Genomic DNA, 20,308 nt, shown 5'->3' on the forward strand with positions numbered 1-20,308 from the left:
ATATGAAGATTAAATGACAGGGAAAAAATTGCTGGCATGAAACTCGTTTATTGGTCAGTTTGTTCATCTAGTAGTTAGAGCGAGGATGGGATAATTGGAGTAGAAGAGGGGATCGTTATTTTAGCCAACTGTAAGTTTCATTTTATTTGAGAACACGAAAATTTGGTGTAAGATTCAGGTGATAGTATATCCATTAATATTAAACTATTTTAGATCTACACAGCCCTATCGTGATCAAGATGGCTTTTTAATAGAAATGGTAAGGACATCCCACTTTTGTAGATTAAACAGTGTTAAAAACCTAATCGCTTCACTTTTTTCAATATAAACCTTACAGTTTTGGTTCAAAACAAATAAAAGATAATTGAATTCATGCTCAAGCAATGACAATAAGAAAACTATATTGAATTTTAAATCTTCTTACCTCTCCAGAGCGATACAGCTTAACCCTAGCCATTGCAGAAAAATTTGCCCTACGTCAAAAGTGCATATTTAATTATAAATTGTGAAAAGATTTTTTGTTGTTTTTAAAGCACTTTAAATCTTGTAGATAGACCTTTTTATAGATACATTAACCAGGTTTCTAACACAATCCTAACTAATTTGGCATAAAAAAAAGATATTTCTGAAAAATTTCAAGTACTTAAATTGGTTTAAATTGTGACCGATTGGTTATTTTTAACACACTTTAAATTCTCAAGTAACAAATTTTAATCTTTATGGCTTCGTAACCGATTAATATCCGCTGGATTAGAATCGATTCTCAAAAATACGGAAAAATCATGAACAGAATCGTATTACAGACAATTTTCCACGATTATCAAATCAAATTAAAAATAATAAAATTAATGAAACTCAACTAACATAACTGGTTTTAATCTTTTTTTTTCATTTTGATATCCGGATAATAAACTATTAATTTGTTTGTTTGTCTAATTATTTAACATTTTTTTATATGAGTAAGTTTTATTATCTTTTTTTATTATTGTTGATGTTTTTATTATTACTTAGATAAGAAGAGAGTTACTTTATATTTTACTTTGAAGTTATCAAATTAAATTAACTAAGATGACATAAAAATTGGAGGATTTTTTTCTTAGAAAATAAAATTGCTTTTTATTGAACTAATATAATCCAGTATTTAATATAAGTAGTAAAACTACTAACTACATCACGCCGTCCGTCTGTTTAGGACAGAATATCAGAATATGTACAACATTCTTTATTGGTCTGGTATTGATATTGTACATCCCCAATGATGATACACAATATTACCGTTTCTGAAATTTACTATTTGTGGTTGAAACATTTGGACACTTAACCTATTGAAACAGCTGATCGAAATTTAATAAAAATCCCCAAAGTTGTAAAACCACCGAATAAGAAAACGGCATTACAAAACTTTGGGGACTAATAAGCAGCCCAATGTCCCCTCCTTCCATGTCGCTAACTATATATATATTACTAGCGGCTTCGCCCCTAGCCTCTAGGGGCTTTGCCCCAAGAGATGACAACAACAAAAATAAGAAGAACTAAAGAAATCTTCTACAAAAGAAATTTTCTACAAAAGAAATCTTCTACAAAAGAATTCTTCTACAAAAGAATATTTCTACAAAAGAATTCTTCTACATAAAAAAAAAAAAAAAAAAAAAAAAAAATGGGGGGGTTTTATTTTGTTTTGGGGGGGGTTGGGGGTGTCCCACCCCCCAAGAAAATAGCTTAAAACCACCACAGGACCAATAGGTATATACCCTGAAGAGTAGAATCCAATCGGTTCAGCCGTTACCGAGATCTTAAGGGACAGACAGACTGACAGACGGACAGACATCAAGCTACTTTGTATTATAGATATATCTAATCCTTTTTTTCATTTCTGCTCCAAGATTAACTAAGATAAACTGAAAAGTTCTTTACGTTCTTTATCTCTCAATGAATGCAAACAATAAGAAGTTCTTTTAAAATGTTAGCACTTTTCTTTACACTAGTGGCTGTACCCCTAGCATCTAGGGGCTCTATATTCGAAGGGATATCGAAGGGTAGAATATGGCCAGACTCATTTTTAATAATAAAATAGCCTAAAACCATCTATAAGATCTATTCTACTGTAGAACCATATCGGTTCAGTGGTTAGCGAGATCCATGGCTAAAGACAAAAAAGCTAACTGATCCTTTACATAATAGGATTACCAATGCTAAAAAAAGGAAAGAACGCCTAAATATGTTTCTCTAGCCACTTTTATTAATGGTTATTTATAATTATTCTTTTTTTCAGATTTAAAAAAAACTTGTAGTTTATTTTGTTCTGATTTGTTTTGTAATCATGTATTTTTATGTTTTTAGAACTCTATGGATTTTGGTGGTTTTGAGAGTCCCCCGCCCAATAGTAGAAATAACAAACAACAAAATCTTCAACAAATAAACAGGTAAAACATTTAAAGTGTAAATATATCCGGATATCCGGCTGATTTTAAATATAAAAGAGGTTAAAACTTAGAAATTAAGTAACTATTAAGTTGATCTTTCTTCTAAGCAATTGATTTAAAGAACTATTTCTACCGTTAAACGCCCCCACCCCTCTGTTTTTTTCCATATTATTTTCTGTGCATGAAAGGTAGAGGCACAGGATGCCAGCAAACCTGGCAGGGTCATCCAAGTAAAAAGTAAAAATATTTTTTAAATTTTAAAGTATTTATTTGCACCTTCCATACCTAATTTTGACCACGAAATGGCAAATTTAGTGGTTGATATTGCATCAATTAAATTATAATCGCAACAAACACTTTGCTTAGGTCAAATTGTTGTTAAATATCATTATGATGAATAGAATCTAACATTAGTTAATTATCGCATCGTATTATAGACTGCTTTCCTCGAATATTGAAATGATAAAACCAGTTTTGTCATCCCTGAGGGATCGAAGGCAAGGGCTAAGAAAACTGTTTGTAATGATTTACATGATTTTTAAAAATAGCTGAGAACCGGTTCTAATATTGATCGGCTTTTTAGCTGAAACTAAAGTCATAAATAACGGAGGTCAAACGAAAAAAATAACACCAAATGAAGACCTTTTTTCGACTTTTTATTTATTTTAGTTTATGCTGATAATCCCTTATATTTTTTTTAATATATGTCAGAAAAGTTTTGGCCATTTTCTATAAATAAATTGTTCATCAAAATATTTTTCTTTATATCTGTGTTTGTCTCTTTCCAAGTGTCACATCCCATAAATAGATGATTGTGTTTGGATTTGTAACATAAAAATCCTTTTCATCTAACAAGAGAAATCCTTTAGCAAGTATATTTACACTACATCCACTTATTTAAAGGGATAAGACAATGACCGATAAATTGATGTACATTCCCAATGATGATACACAAAATTACCCGTTATGTAGATTATCATAAGTGGTTGAAACCTTTGGACTCTACATTAAATGAACCAACCAATCATATTCAATACAAGTCCCCGAGGTGGTTCAGAAAGCTTTAGCATTGCAATTTGGGAACTAATTTAATAAACAGTCCAATGCTCCTTCCCTCCCTCCCTGACTAAATCACTGTTTACTATATCTCTATATATACTACTCAGGAAAAAAGGAGTGTATGAGAATCTATGTATAAAAGTAACAGGGTGTGTTTGTCTGCCTGTTTTTTTACCTTAAGATATCGCTAAATGCTAGACCGACATGTTCCTCTTTACAGTGAGGCTTAATATTGGTTCAGAGAAGGCTTGTAACTATTATGAGGGAGTGTACCTTACCCCTCCCCAAAAATAGAAAATTGCCAATTGTATAAAAACCTCCTATATTTCTTTTTATAAGTTAGAGACGAATTATCCCCCCCCCCTCCCCTTTTCCTTTATCTTAAATTGCACCTAGAGGCCCCTAGTGGCGTAGCAGCTATTATATAGCATAAGGTAGCTAGCTACGCCTGTGACAAATGATAAATCAACTCAATAATAATAATAATGATATCTGTCTGTCTGTAGTAATCTATTTTAATTTGTTCTTTGAAACCCATGAATAAATCTGAAGGAATATTATGTTAATGAATAAATTTCTAATGAATATGATACTTACTATATCTGTAACTATAAATGTTGTCACATAGATGGAAGTGTTTACACTGATGTATTGGATATATTTACTAATAAACTGGATAGAAAACGTCCATTGGTTGGGAAACACAGAAATAAAAAAAACAATTTATTGAATGTTTAAAAATCCCGATAACATAAGTTTTAGATTTAATAGTCTTAAGTCTATGAGAAGCTTAATTATTGTTAATAGTAAAGTATAAAGAGTAAATTCATCTTCAATAGAAGCTCAGATATTTCAATTCTTTATAATTCTTTAAAAGATTTAGATTTAAGACATTTAAAATCTACTTTTGAATGCTATGATTTATCTTACAAACTTCGACCTTTTAGTTTAGGTTTCTTAGCTCCAAAAAGAAAATATCTACCTCCAAAATGGTATAAGCTTCACTGTAAAGGATAACCATATCGAACCAGCGGGTAGCGTTATCCTTTTATATAGACACACACACACACACATACACAAACACACACACACACATACGTATTGACATCCTGTAACATTTATGTAAGGAAAATTCTATTTAATTAATCGAACATTTATCTTCAATATTTTATACTAGCAGCTACGCCCCCTAGAAGCCTCTAGAGGCACTTAAGGTAGGAGGGGGAAAACTCGACCTCATTCCATTTTAGACTTGTGTTCAAAAGAGTAAAAGAATATTTTTTTTTTTGGGGGGGGGTGAAGACATCCTTCCCAAAAATAGTTTAAAACCTTTCCAGGACCAATAAGAAGCTTCACTGTAAAGAAGAACAATATCAGTTCAGCAGTTAGCGAGATCCTTTGGGACAGACAAAAACGCTTACTACTTTATATAATAGGATATGAGTTTAAATATTATTTGTTGTAAAATGTATAAATCAATAGTATATCTAAACATGGTATACTATCTTTTGTTTTTGAGATGGCGTAGAATTTAACTAGCTTATCAAAAAAGAACAATAGACTTAACCACTAGAGTTTATTAGTTGTTATTTCTTTTTCATTCAAAAATATCCTTAAAAGCAGAATTGAATCAACCTAAGATCTATTAGGTTTTGTAGGTCCCATGTCTACGCGGTGGAGTAAAAAAGTAACACGGCTATCTAGTCTGGTAAGGTAAGGTTGTAAGCAAAGGTTTAGAACATAAATGATTGAAATAAGAAGGAAATAATTGTTTGATATGCTGGAATCTTAAGGGATAAGAGATAAACATAAATTTATATGCATTCCCACTATAATTAAAGAATTACCCTTCTGCAGATTAAAATTGTTGGTAAATAGTTTGGTTTGGAAATTTACCACAAGTATCCAAAATTTTTGAGCTAACTAATCATATAAATGGTCATAAAACGTTGGGTACCACTATAATTTATATAGTCCCATGTTACCCCCCACTCCCCTGGAAATATAAGATTATACTGTATAGCAGTGGTTATGTAAACTGTACAATGATTCATTTATATTTCCGTTTGATGCTAAATTGTCAATTTACTATGTTTATAGGTGTTTATAAAAACAGTTGAATATTATTCTATATCATTATAGACTATATGCTTTGAGATCAGGTGCGCGGCATAAATAATTAGGGGAATGCCTTGGCCCATAAACAGGCGCAACTCACTACTATGCACAGTAAGGACTTATCAGAGAAGGGTCGTGCAATCAATGAATTGGCTGTTGAATGTTACTTAACCTAATATCCTTGCAAGTGTCGCATTCCATAACAAGCGGAAAATTCCATTGAGTTCTGTAAATGATTGCTTAAAAGTTATGTTTAAAAAACTATTTACAATATACATCATATAATAAAATGTTATTCTTAATACTGTTAAATTTGCTATATTATGATTAATTTGATTTTAGCAAAATAGCATAAACGTACATTATATATTTGATGAATAATTTAAACAATGTAAATTTAAGTGGATATGGGGCATATAATTTATTCAGTGTGGGCAATGACTAGAATGTTGTGAATTTAAGTGAATATGGGGTATATAATTTATATAATGTGGGCAATGACTAGAATGTTGTGAATTTAAGTGAATATGGGGTATATAATTTATATAATGTGGGCAATGACTAGAATTTTGTGAATTTAAGTGAATGTGGGGTATATAATTTATATAATGTGGGCAATGACTAGAATGTTGTGAATTTAAAGAGGATATTTAGTGTATAAAGTATACGTTATGGACAATTACTAGACTTCATATCATATGGGGCATATCATTTAAACGGTGTTGGAAATGACTAGACTACTGTAAATTTAAGTTGATATGGACTAATAAATTACACAGTTTAAAAAATGACTAAATTACTGTAAATTAAAGTGGATATGGGGCATTTAATTTACACAGTTCAGACAATAAATAGACTACTGAAAATTGAAGTAGATATGGGGCATATAATTTAATCAGTTTGAAAAATGACTACACTATTGTATAGGTAGATATGGCCATAAACATATAAGTATAGAGGTATAACACAAACAACTACCTGGTTCCAGTTGTGGGGATCTTTTTGATGATATCCGAAGGCCCAATTGAAAGTTGGAACAGAGTCCCAACCCTGTGAACTTACAGTTATTTAATCCATGTCCCCTCCATTCTTTTAATTCAATGACATAGCCAACACGTTTGGAACGCCTGGCAAAGCTGTTACCCTTCTTTTGCATCTACTATCCCATTATATAAAGTAATAAGCTTTTTTGTCTGTAGCGGAGAATTTCGCTAAATTAAAAAAACGATATGGTTCTCCTTTACAGAGAATAGGCCCAGGGAAGGTTTATAACTATTTTGGGGGAAGGGGTCTCCCCCCCCCCCCATTCCAAGTAAATCGCCTATTGAAAAATTCTTAGAGGCCTCTAGGGGTATAGCCGCTTGTCCCTATTATAAAGTAACAGGATTTATGTATGTAAGAATCTCACTAAACGCTGAACTGATATGGTTTTTTTACCGGGTAGCATCTCATATATTCTGGAAAGGTTATTAACTATATTGAAGGAGAGTACCACCAACCACCCTCCCAAGTGAAATCACTTGAGAAAAAAATTCCCTAAGACAAAATTTATTTTTTAGCCGCTAGTGAATATAATGTTACTTGTTTCTGGATACCATGTAATTCTTGTGAACTTTTGTTAGTAGAAACTCTCAAAGGATTAAGCACCATAGTGCACAGCACATACATTTAGTAGATAAAGAACAGATAGGATAATGGACTATAATTCTAAGACGTGAAATTTTGATTTCTTTACAATATTTTAAATGAATCGTTTCTATAATCGACTCTAAAAATAAAAGTATAACTTCAAGCATAAGTTTGCAACAATTTTTTTTTACCAAATACTTTAATATTCTGCTTTTTAACTTCTGATAAGTGTTAATGTTTGTTTGTTCCTCCGTCTGTTTTCAAAGCTTCGCTCTTATAGATGTTTTCACTTTTCATACTTTTTGGTTATTGCCATATTTTTAATTAAGTTTTAAAATGTTTGCCTGTCCAATTCAATAATCGTTTTTATGGATGTTGTCCTCCTTGTTTATTTCAACAATTTTATATATTTCAAATTGATTTAATTCAGTGAAGAAAAGATTTCAAGAATATATACAAATATATTCTGTCTGCATAAATACAATATACATCTATTACCTATCCATGCTTTTAAAAGCGAAGCTTTTTTATAAATTATGCTTGTAAGTTAACTACTTGTGCGGTGTTTCATTGTTTTGTTTACTTAACTGTGACCTAAACGATTATCCTATTATAAAAAAGTTTTAAGGTTTTTTGGTCTGAGGCTTAGGATTTCAATAACTACTGAACTGATTGAGTTTTCGTTTTTCAGGAAGCTTCACATAGGTAACCCTTGTTACCCGGTGAGTATAAAGCCTCTATATTGTTGGGGCGCAACCGCTAATGAGTTTATAAAGGACCCAAAATCCTTCCACAGTATCGTCCTTGATTTTTCATGAAGCTCTCATGGGAAAGATTTCCCCGATTTCTAAATAATTTAGCCAAATGGCTGCACCATTGTATACCTATATAGACTAGGAGTGTATACATTACTACAGTACAATATTAGGATAGCAAAAGTTAATTTTCATTTTTCGAAATTGTTCAGAATGTCAGTCTGTATGTGTGTCTGGGACATATTTTGGAAAACGTGATTCCCTATACGAATAAATTAAATAAATTCCCTGGTCCATTGGTCTGTCAGACATGATATAAAGTAACTAAAGGTTTCTTGATTGCCTATCTATCTCTTGTACTTTCTCTCTTTTTCTCAATTCTTTTTAAAAATTTGATGCCTTGAGTTTTTCTGTCTGAGGATTTTACATGTTGGGTCCGTTAACCATTCGTCTTACTTCTCAATTCTTTGTTATGATCTTTGAATATCTGCTCTATAATTTTACTTTGGGCGCTTTAATGATATCTTTTTACAGGCTTAATCTATGTTTCTTTATCAAAATCAACTGTTCAACTAGGTTTTAAGCTATTTTTAGGTCTAGAAATAATTAACTTTATAGATTTCTAGGTCAATAGAGTAATAAAACAAGATCTAAAATACTCAGAAATTTCCAAACTTATTACAAAATAAATGTTTTTGGTGTATATGAAGGAAGCGAGTTTTCTTCTTGATTCTTGAAATTGGTCTGGAAATTGATGATCCATAAATAAATAAATAAAAACACGGACAATTATGTCCAGAAGTAACGCAGCAAAAAGTACGCAATATTTTAAATAAAGAGATTGATAACGAAAGAGAATAGAAACAAATTTGAAGCAGATAAAAGCCAGAGAGGGAGGGGATTTTGGGATGTTTATTACACTGGTCCCCAATGTTTTATAATAAAATTTTCTTATTCGTTTGCCACACAACTTTGAGGACATTAGTGAATTTTGATTGGTTGATTCCTTAAAATGAGTGTTCTAACGTTTCAACCACTAATTTTAACCTACAGGAGGGGTAGTTCTTATATCGTTATTGGGGATGTACGTCAATTTATCGGCCATTTTCTTATTCCTGGAGATCCTTGGATAAAAGCAGTTAAGGAGCGGTCAGACTGTCAATGTATTGTATTCTCAAACATCACCTAAAGCAAAATCTTCATTAAGAAAATAGACCTCCATCTTTAATTAACAATCATAAAATAAATGTTTTGTTAAGTTACCCTTTCATATAGACGAAAAAACCTGTGTATTTTTTTCTCATATAAATTTAGATTCTGTTTATATTTTATTCATAAATTTAAGCATATCAAAGAAAACAATTTTGTGCTGTCTGCTGTTTTATTTACCCAATGCATGAGGCTTGTATTCAACAAAGAATATGGATATGTATTTAGAGATTTTAATCTAGGGTTAAGAGAATAACTATCTGTTGATATTTTTATGGGTTAATATAAACTACTTATTTCGCAATAGATGTTAGCACTGACAGCATGAAGTTAAATTATGCCCTATTTTTGCGTAAACATTCACAACTAAATTAGAATTTACCATGAACATTGAACATTTACCATAATTCTTCTGTAAAAGTAACTGGATGTCTATTTCTTTGTGATGTGTGTACTGAAGTATCTCGCTAACCTCTGAACTGACATTCTTCTTCTCCTTTACAGTGAATATTTCATAGGTCTCGAGAAGTTATATAAATATTTATTGAAAGGGTATCACCCTTTTCCCAAGATCAAGTGAAAGGTCGCCCTTCCTCTTCCTTCATGTTTCCCTATAGGCCTCTAAAAGCGTAGCCGCAAGTGAAACCTTTAAAAATTTCTGATATCTCTATTTTACAGTTTTTAAAGATGTAAATTTTCTTCATTATTTTATTTACACCTTTGTATTAGAGGAAAACAGCAAAAAATTTACAAATCTTAGACGGAATTCCTTTAAAACCTTTAAAAAAAAAATTTTTAGATTGAAAAAGGTTGGTGATGGTTTAAGGGACTATTTCTCTTGGAGGGGTGGTGGTTATGAACCATATAGTAATAAACCTTTTCAGGACCTTTTCAAGGGGCTTTTTCTCTTGGGAGGATGGTGGGTGGTGGTAAGGTACCCTGTAAATGCGATCTATATTGGTTCAGTGGTTAGTGAGATCCTTCGGTAGTGAAAGACAGACAGATACACACACAAGATTATGAAATAATCAGAAGAGAAATAAAACAATTTAAATATTTTAACAAATGGAAAATGTAATTGAATCTAAAACAAATTGTTAAAATAGATTGACTGACAAAATAGATGATAGAGAAGCTTGATATTGGTAAATCCTATGGATCCTTAGGCAAAATCCCCTTTTTGATCAATTTTACCAACAATACCTCATACCTTTTAGATTTAATTCAAATAACTTTAATCATAGAAGAAAAACTCTACGTTTATAAAATGAAAGGTTTCAATTTCTAGTTTTTGAATACATAATTATAGTTTTTGTGCTATATTAAAAAAAAGTAAGGATTTTTTAAATAAAGCTGAAGATCCCGAAAAAGTCTGGTCCAAATGATATGTACTTTTCAGGAAAGATTGAATAAGCCTTGGAATGGTTTTATGTTATTTTTTTGACATCCGCCATCCTTCCCTCCAGATTAAGGGCGCAGCATCTAGTATTTTGTAAAGGAACTATTACAAATTGTGTGTATAGTTAAAATTCACAAGTCAATCAAAATGTTAATTTTATTTATATTAACTGCAGTTTAGGTAAGGCTAAGTAAAATTAAGCCTTACTGCTAGTGACCCACAAGGTTTAAACATCCCCATTGGCTAGTAACATAATTAAGCTGAGTGGTCCACTTGTGTTAAAAGGTAAACTACAGAACCCAGGGATCTAAAGAGATAAGACAATGTCCGATTAATGGATGTACATTCCCAATTCTAATACACAAAACTACCCCTACAACAAGTGGTGAAAACATTTAGACACTAAAATTAATAGAACAACCAATCAAAATTAAATAAAAGTCTCCGAAGTTGTTATCCAACAAATAAGAAAACGTTATTATAAAACATTGGGGACTAGTGTAATAAACAGTCCAATGTCCCCTCCCTCCCTGTACAGATCCACTTTGTATGCAAATGTGATTGTATTCCCTCTTTCTCTCTCTCTGTTGAAGAATCTAATAAAAGGATTCTAGGGTCATCGTCAATAATAGAATACCAAGCCAGGGAAGCAGGGGACATTTTGTAGAGTAGGTCTTTTGTAGAGTAGGTCTTATGTAGGAGTAGGTCTTTTGTAGAGTAGGTCTTATGTAGAAGTAGGTCTTTTGCACGGTAGGTCTTATGTAGGGGGAGGTCTTTTGTAGAGTAGGTCTTATGTAGGGGTAGGTCTTTTGTAGAGTAGGTCTTATGTAGGGATGGGTCTTTTGTAGAGTCGGTCTTATGTAGGGGTAGGTCTTTTGTAGAGTAGGTCTTATGTAGGGGTAGGTCTTTTGTAGAGTAGGTCTTATGTAGGAGTAGGTCTTTTGTAGCAACGCCAAACTTTGTGTATCATCAATGCTGGTGTTCATTAATTTCTCGTCTAACGTCTTATTCCTTTCAGATCCCTGATACCATACACACATAATATAATTATATTATATATTATTATATAATTGTAGGAATACAGCAGATTTTGTAGCCAAGCTATCCTATATTTAGGGTATGTCTGTACGTCCGTTGTTTGTATTAGTAATTTGATCCCGTTCAAAGTTATTTTGGTATTAAATCCTAAATCTTTGTCTACACTTTTTTTATATTAAAAGATTCTCTTCATTTGTACGACTATAAACCTATGATATTACATAAGAGGGTGTCTGTCTGTACTGAGTGATCTCGCTAACCTCTAGTTGTCCTATACAATATAGCTTATTTTAGGTTTGGTGGTGAAATATCCACAGTCCCAAAAGAAATCGCCCCTAAAAAATGTCTTCCTTTTGAAAATATTTTTCTTTAACACTAAAATTGAAAATAGGCAGTGGTCTACTTATTCCCCCCCCCCCCCTTCCATTGTCCCTAGAGTCCTCTAAGAATAATAACGTAATAACGTGAATAATAACGTATTATATTGCTATTGTCAAAATTGACAATGAAAACTTAATATTTTCAGAGGTGAGAAACAAGCTGGAAATGAATCTCATCAAAACCAGGTATAAATATTATTCTAAGGTATAATCAGGGAGTTTAAGGGATAAGACAATGAACAATAAATTTATGTACCCCTACAATAACGATAAACAAAATTGTCCCTAATGTATGGATTATTTGTTAAACATTTTGAACTTCATGGTTTCTACAGCTTCCTCCCCAAAAATACACATTTTTCTCCACCCCCTTTTTTTTACCACCCGGGTCAACCATTTTTCAAGACGACACTATCGGCTTCTTTGACCTCACTGACACCTCAAATGAATTCTTAAATATTGCTGTCAATTGGAATAAAAAGGGGAAGGGATGTTAGGGATGTATTTCCCGGGAGCCTAGCAACAACAACAACGCACGCCTATAACATATGGTTTGTATGTTCGTCACATATTTTGGTGTATGAAATCAGATAATGTGTGTGTTTGTGTGTATGTAAAAGCCTCACTGGCCACCCAAAACTCCTTAACCTCCCCAATTTGCACGATACCTACTCTACCCCATTATCATTATCATCATTTCTTATACTACTCAAAAATTTTCTAAATTCCTGGAAATGTTAAAGGTTAAACTGAAATTCAACAAATTTTTTCTTCCCATATGTTCAAATTTTCAAAATACTTTAACAATAGTCAAGTCCAAGGTCAATTTTTTATTCTTATTTTTTGCTTTTGTCTCCATAAATTTTAATATTTCTTAAAAATGTCTTAACGATGTCTCGAATTCTTGAGATCGACTTTACTACTTCACAATTAATCTAATTGACACTGTGGGTCATGACTCGATCATTGCTACAGATTTTCTGAATAGCAAAGATCGAGTCAAATCAAGCCAACATACTAACCTGGGAACCCCACCTCTAGCCCCCCCCCCCCCTGCAGCCCCGCAAACCCACCACTGGGAAACCAACGGTCACATGGTCACACCGTGCTCTTTGATGCTTGGATCTGGTGCATGACGCCTTTTTCAGGATAAGGACAGCACGGTGTGTGAACTAACCAAACGGCATGTCGGTCCTATGGACCATAATCACAGCAGTGATTGGTGTGATATTATCACAACCACGACATCCCCCATAGGCAACCAGTCGATACATGATATATGGATGCAATTATACTATAATGTATAAATTATAATTATATTGTAAATTGTAAAAGTATATTTTGTAAACGGATGGAATAACAGCACTCACAGTGTTTTTATTCGACCCGTATAGCCATGTGGCTATTTTTCCATTGCAATTATTGTATTCTTCTGTTTTCCGAAATAAATTATTATATATTACAATGCAATCAAATTAAAGTACCCAGAGTTTTAAACCAAAGAGTATAAGATTTTACGTCGCTTCTACTCTACAGTTATGACAATATTTCAGTTGCCTAGCCGACAGTATTTCACATTGGACGATTCTACGTCCAACAGCTACACATCTGCTTCAGATCTTAGGTTAGTATTTTCCTATCAATAAATAAATGTATAAGTATAGATGTATAACTCAGACCTTTTTCGTCTGCTAGCAAATTGCTTCTTCTTTTTTGTAGCGACTTGCTAATGTTAATATTTCCGACGCTATAAGCTAATATTCAAAGTCCAAATTGAAAGTCGGCAAAGGGTCCACGGGGTGGGGACATCAATTTAACCAGGGACAAGGGAAGGCTATTCTGGCAAACAATGCTTAAGAGCTGATTTCATAGATTTCCAGTTAAACTAGATGATGAGATTATGCAACTTTTGGCAGAATTTGATAAGAATCTCAAGCATTATTTTATTAGTTTTTGCTCACTTTACTACAAGCCATGCAAAAATGATAGTCAGAGATTAGTTCCATGTTCAATTTTGAGATGAACGAGTTGAATAATGCTTTTTACATATTTTATATATTTTATCTAAATCATAGACTACTCGTAAATTATATGTTTAATAGTGAATAAAATTTATTGAAAATCCCAAAGAGTGGATAGCTGTAATATTTTCAAAAATATTTAAGATTGTTTAGATATTTATCTCATCAAAAAATTTTACATAAAAAAAGTTTTTACGACACCTATCAATAAAATTCGGAACTACATAACTATTCTTTTCCAAATCCTAAATTTTATAATATATGTTGTGGTTTAATTTGGTATTTCTTGACAACTTCTTGCCTCTAATTGTGAAACAGGTTGGAGGAAAGTGGCGAAATGGGTAATGTAAATTAGAAGCTTCCCTGAAATCATGATTTATTATGTACTGCAATACTAAAAACAACTAATCTTCTCCGAATATTAACATTTACAAACTTTTCACAGAATTTAAAATATGGGGAATTTCCCCCATAGTGCCTTGTAGAGCACAGAATCCCCACTTTCCCGACCATTAATTTAAAACAAATTGTAAACGACCAAAGGGGAGGGAGTCTTGGTATAGCATTAAAGAAACCAAAAGATATAATTCAAATAAGGAGGGGGATCAGTGCTTGATTGGCAACTTTGTGGTAAGGCACCAATATATGTTTTTTATGATTATTTTAAATTAAGTTGATCGTCAAATAGAATTTAGTTCTTTATGTTTCTAGGTCATTTATTTTTTAAAAGCGAAGCTTTTCTATAATTAGGGTCGGTCCGTAAGTCCGTCCGTACGTCCATCCGTTACAGTTAGCTTTTCTCGTTAATCTAAACAACAAATTTTTATATATTCAAACTATCCTAGTCATCTGATCTTTTTAATACTGATTCCTATTACAACAAGGTATAGTGTTATAAGCGAAGCTTCTCTATAACTAGTCTTAAAAACGTTAGTATGTCTTTAAACAGTAACATGTATTTAATAAGTTTTGCAACAAATTTACTTACAATTTTGCATAGACATATGTTCAGTTTATTCAGTTCTGTCACTATATGAGTGTTAATGTTCGATTTCCTTCCAATTCATAGCTTTGCTTTTATAGATGTTGTCATCCTTGTTTTAATAAGTAATGAGCAAAGGATTTTATTTTTGAGCTTTAAAGTAAGATGTTTTTAAGTTATTGAATCAATTTGAAACTTTTACTTTAACTTGCTCTAAAGGGTTAATTAGGAAGTGTTTGAAAATGAGCCGAAGTAAAAATTTGTCAAAATATTTTGTTTTTCGTCTTTAAACAGTTACAAATTTTATGGGTAGGAAAAAGATTTAAAGATTTTATTTTTGGGAAGTATTTAAAAATGTTTTTTAATCTCCCTACTGTGTTATTTTTTTTAAATCGGTCTGCTAATAACATAAATAATCAGGGTTCGGCAGCCGCGCCTCAGCCTCACTTTTAAACCTGCTTGTGAGCAGAAAAAAAAAAATTCAGAAAGAAGGATTGTCTGCTAAAGAGCAGTTTTATACATCCAGCTGAATATTATAGTAATAAAATGACGATATCACTGAGGCTTACACGCGGCTTACGTGCGGCTGCCGATCCCTGTTTATAAACTACAAACTTTTGATGAGGTTTAGTGAATTTAGATTAGCGAATTTATACTCAGACATAATTACTACAAGCCCCTTTTAATAATAGTTGAATCATCGATAATATTACACACTCATAAAGGTTTCGTGATTAGATTGAATGATTTTAATAGACTTTTTGGTCAGAGAAACCTTCCCTTGTCCCTGTATTTAACCCCTTCCCTCTCTATTGTTTTACTTTAATTATCAATCTGTAAATCACAGTGTTTTTGGTGGGTCCTCTTAAATGAAATATTTTTCATATCTTCAAATTCTATATCATTATTTTGCATTTGGAGATACATCAAGTATAACATTCAATCAAGGATAAAATTTAGTTTTTATTTATTTTGATGCTAAAAATCTTAAAAGCCCTCAACATATTTAAACTTCACCATAATTTTGTAATTCATGACTTAAATAATGCATTTGACCAACATTGTTTTTAATATAATTTTTATTTTTCATGAAAAAAAAGTTTATATTTTTATCTAAATATCTATCTTTCTACCTACCTATCTATTTATCTACCTATATATATATATACATATCTATCTATCTAGACTTGAAGATAGTGAAGGTAGAAAACGAGTAAAGAAGCCTAATTACAGAGAAATCCTAGACCCCGGGGCTCTCAAATTCTTCTTTAACAAGCAAAACTTTAGGTAAGGTTTCAATTAAACATTACATACTTTATATCTATCCATTTTCTATCCAGGGCATCTAGAGTTTCAATTTGATACCAAGAAAAATCTGTGATGTCATTGGTTTTATTTAGAGATAGTACTTTATTTATTACTAGAGGCCTCTATGGGCACGGGAGGGAAGGGGAGGGGGTGGTGAGTCGACCTTGCACTTTCAATTTAGTTTTAAAAGCTAAGGTATAAATGATTTTTGTAAAGATGTCTTATTTTTTCTAGGGACGATTTCTTGGGGGGCTTAAGGTACCCTAAAAATCTCAAGCAACATATACATAAACACAAAGAGATAAACTGTTACTTTTATAAAATAAAGGAAAACATTAAACTATTCTTCATCTAAATACTGTATATCTATTTTTTTATCGAACGTTTAATAGCCAAATAAGATAAAGAAGGTTTATATTTGTGAAGCATAACAAATTAATTACAATGACTTAAAAATATCCTAAAATATTACAATTTTAAATTATTTTGGTACTAGTTGCTTCGCCTCTTGTCTCTAGCGGAGAGTGGGGGATGTCAGAAAATTAGCTAAACCCATCATAGGGCATTTATAAAGCTTACCAGAAAAAAAACTTACTTATTCGGACCAGCAATTTTTTTTGTTACAGACAAAACAAAAACTTACAGCTTTATATTTAAAGGATTCGAGAAATATATTAGTATTGTCCTTGTTTTATACATTTTGTAAAAAAGATATTTTCGTTATTTCAAAATAATATAAAAATACATAACAAGTTTAAAATTCACACAAATAAATTGTTTTAAAACAATTAAAGTGAAAATAAACTTTCTTTGATGTTCTAAATATAAAATGATAAATAATGATAAAGGAAGAAAAGTGAATTATATAGAAGCTACACTTTAGTACAAAAAGATGCATAAATATTTACATTCAGATGTTGACAAAGGGATTTGTGCAAAATATCCCCTTTAATGTTATTTGGACCCATCAAATTTAGACAAAGAAGTAATATTTCAATATGTACTATTTCAATACTTGCGGCTACGCCTCTAGATGCCTCTAGTTATTAGTATCTAATAAGTTTAAACAACGAATGTGATAATTTTTCTATCAATTTGAGGTGTCCATTGTCTTACCACTTAAGATCCAAGACAAGAAATAAACATAGTTTTAATTAAAATTAGTATGTTCAAAATAAAAATAATTTTAAAAGCATACAATTTTAAACAGTGGTGGGCACAGGGTTTTGCACCCAAAAAACGTGACCCCCCCTCCTTAAAATAAAATCGAGGGGGATGTATCCACCCCCTTAACTATGATAGGGGGATACACCTTAGCATGCCTTCGGGTTCAAATAAGATTAAAAGGAAAGTGTACGGATTTGTGTAGAATTTGGAGCAACGCATAAATTCTCAACATACATACAACCAGCTTATGCCTTTTAACCCTATTTGACATTCAAGGCAGGCAGGGAGGGGACATTGGGCTGTTTACTACACTAGTCCCCAAGGTTTTCTTATTCGTTGGGTTAATAACTTTGGTGACTTTTATAGGATTTTGATAGGTTGGTTCATTTAGTAGAGTGTCCAAACGTTTCAACCACTAGTTGTAACCTACAGAGGGGGGTAATTTTAAGTATCATCATTGAGGAATGGGTTGTACATCAATTTATCTGCCATTGTCTTATCACTTTAGAAAGCTGTATACAACCAGCTTATGCCTTTTAACCCTATTTGACATTCACGCATTTTATTTAGAGGTTACACTGACCCAGTACACAGATAATATACGCAAGTTTAAAAGTAAAAGAGCCAATAATCCTTATCATAAAAAGGAATTGTGTGTGTTTGTCTGTAACCGCTGAACTGATTTGGTTCTCCTTTATATTGTAGCTTCTCAAAGGTCCTGAGAAGGTTAATAACTATTTTGGGAGAGGATTTTACCTCCCTCTTAAGAGAAATCACCAATATTTTAAAGTACCGCTAGGCGGCGCCACTGTATGACTTCTCTTGGTACAATTTTTTAAGTGGATGAGCTCGTCAAAATCTTAAAAAGAATATTTAATTTAAAAATTTTAATGATAAGACATGTTCTATTGAGTAGTTACGCTACTTTCGAATGCATATTTAAAGGATCTATTGAAAATACACTGCCAAGAGAAAGCTAGAACTGATTTACATAGATTGATGATTGCCGATAATAGTGGTGGCTTTAGGCTAGAGAGAAAAGTTCTACACATTTTAATATAATTTTTAATGAATTTTTAATATTTGAGGCTAAAAAAGTAAGACTTTCGTCCTCATTTACGCATGATTAGTTCACACTTTTAATGGAGCTTGATTAAGCCCTACTCTATTGTTGCCAGAAGATATTTTCGTGGGGAGCCTATGGAGCCTATGGAGCGAAGCCTTTAGGGGCTGGAGGCGAAACCACTAATATCTTTATAAAGAAGTACGGAAATAAAAGTGGTTAAATTCACTCTAATCATGTATGCAAATGCGTAAATGTGTATTCCTACTAGGAATTTATTATTTATCAATACACAATGCAAACGAGAAAGATTTATAATCAACTATGTAGTGGCTTCGCATATAGCATCTAACTTTGATAATAAATGGTATCTTAAGGTTCAGATGGACAAAAAAACATCGGTTTACTTTGTATTATAGATATATTACAGAACTGCTTTAAACAAAATCGCAGCTATTCTATAACTGTGTGGATAAATGCAAAAGAAGATGATTAAAGTCCCTCAAAAGATTATAACGTCATACTATAGAATAGCAAATGAGAGGCCAGTATACGCTGTAAAATTTATGCTGGCCTCTCATAGGTTTTTTTATCGCATGACGTCATAATCTGTTGAGGGACTTTAATCATCTTCAATTGAAACAACAGTCGTTCACTTGATCTCGTTCTCGTTCTCAGCCGCTACCGCCTACATTTTTTTTTAACTAAGAAGACAACATTATTAGAATTACAGATTAACTGTCGAGTCATGAATTTTAGGTTATTAAACTTCTTTAATTTTGATCCTACAACATCAAAAGCGTAAAATACTGAACCATTTTTAAAGGCTTACCAATACTGATGAATTGCAGAGTGGCTACGCTACTAGCTTAGAGCAGTATAAACGATGTTTTAATATCTTCATAAACCTAAGCCTAGATTGAATACAGAATGATTGATATATCTTTAATATATGGAATGTATTTTGCAGAGAAAATTGCATATGGGAGCAAGATTTTGCATTTAATACAAGAAATTTCAATTTTACATTTTATTTCAACCATCTACATTTATATTGTATTTGTTTCATAGATACAGATAAAGGGAAGAGAGGTGGATTCTTAAAAAAAATTGCCCCACTAATGGTTTAGTGGGGCAAAATTGTTTTCGTAAAAAATCCACCAAAATCACATTAAAATCTACAAAAATTAAACAAAATCATAGAAGGGTTATGAAAATAAGATTTTATTAAATTTTTGTAGATTTTGTATATGATTTTGGAGGATTTTTCACGAAAACAATTTTTCTCCACTAAGCGATTAGTGGAACAATTATGTTTTAAGAATCCACCTCAGTAGCTTTCGCAAAATTGCAAGTTGTGAGTAAGATTCTAGTCAAATGCGCTTATAAGGTCAAACTGTTTTTAAATGTTCGTTTGGTCAACATTAAGAACTTTTAGACTTAATAAACGCATTTGACTGAAAGCTTGCTCACAATTTTACGGAAGCTACTATTCCTTTTATATAAACGACATCTGGAAATGTATTTTTCTAATCAAAGGGAAATAAAAAAATTGGAATGTAAGCCTTTTAGATTCTAAAAATCTTTAGGAAAGGTTCAAAGTCCTTTAAATCTCTCCAATATAAAAAAGAGTTCAGAATACATCATAGGATATTTTGATTTAAAATGATGGACTAAAGTTGAAATTTACGAACCCCAATCTGTCCCACTTTGAGAAAGACGATTCCAGTGACGTCATATACGTTTCGGGAAAGAAA

At 32.0% G+C, this 20,308-nt stretch overlaps 1 protein-coding gene across 3 annotated transcripts in view; it reads left to right on the plus strand.

Moving 5' to 3' along the window:
* The window catches only part of LOC145324857 (uncharacterized), a 114,088-nt gene that overhangs the window by 30,212 nt on the left and 63,568 nt on the right, over positions 1–20,308 (plus strand). For all 3 annotated transcript variants that reach the window (XM_080167548.1, XM_080167549.1, XM_080167550.1), the window contains 5 exons: positions 214–259; positions 2,341–2,423; positions 12,157–12,196; positions 13,564–13,634; positions 16,199–16,300. In XM_080167548.1, the coding sequence (XP_080023674.1) occupies positions 214–259; positions 2,341–2,423; positions 12,157–12,196; positions 13,564–13,634; positions 16,199–16,300 (342 nt within the window). The remainder of the gene's footprint in view (positions 1–213; positions 260–2,340; positions 2,424–12,156; positions 12,197–13,563; positions 13,635–16,198; positions 16,301–20,308) is intronic.

This window comes from Acartia tonsa, chromosome 7, assembly GCF_053477335.1.
Source record: "Acartia tonsa isolate MP-2025a chromosome 7, ASM5347733v1, whole genome shotgun sequence".
Classification (NCBI taxonomy): Eukaryota; Metazoa; Arthropoda; class Copepoda; order Calanoida; family Acartiidae; genus Acartia; species Acartia tonsa.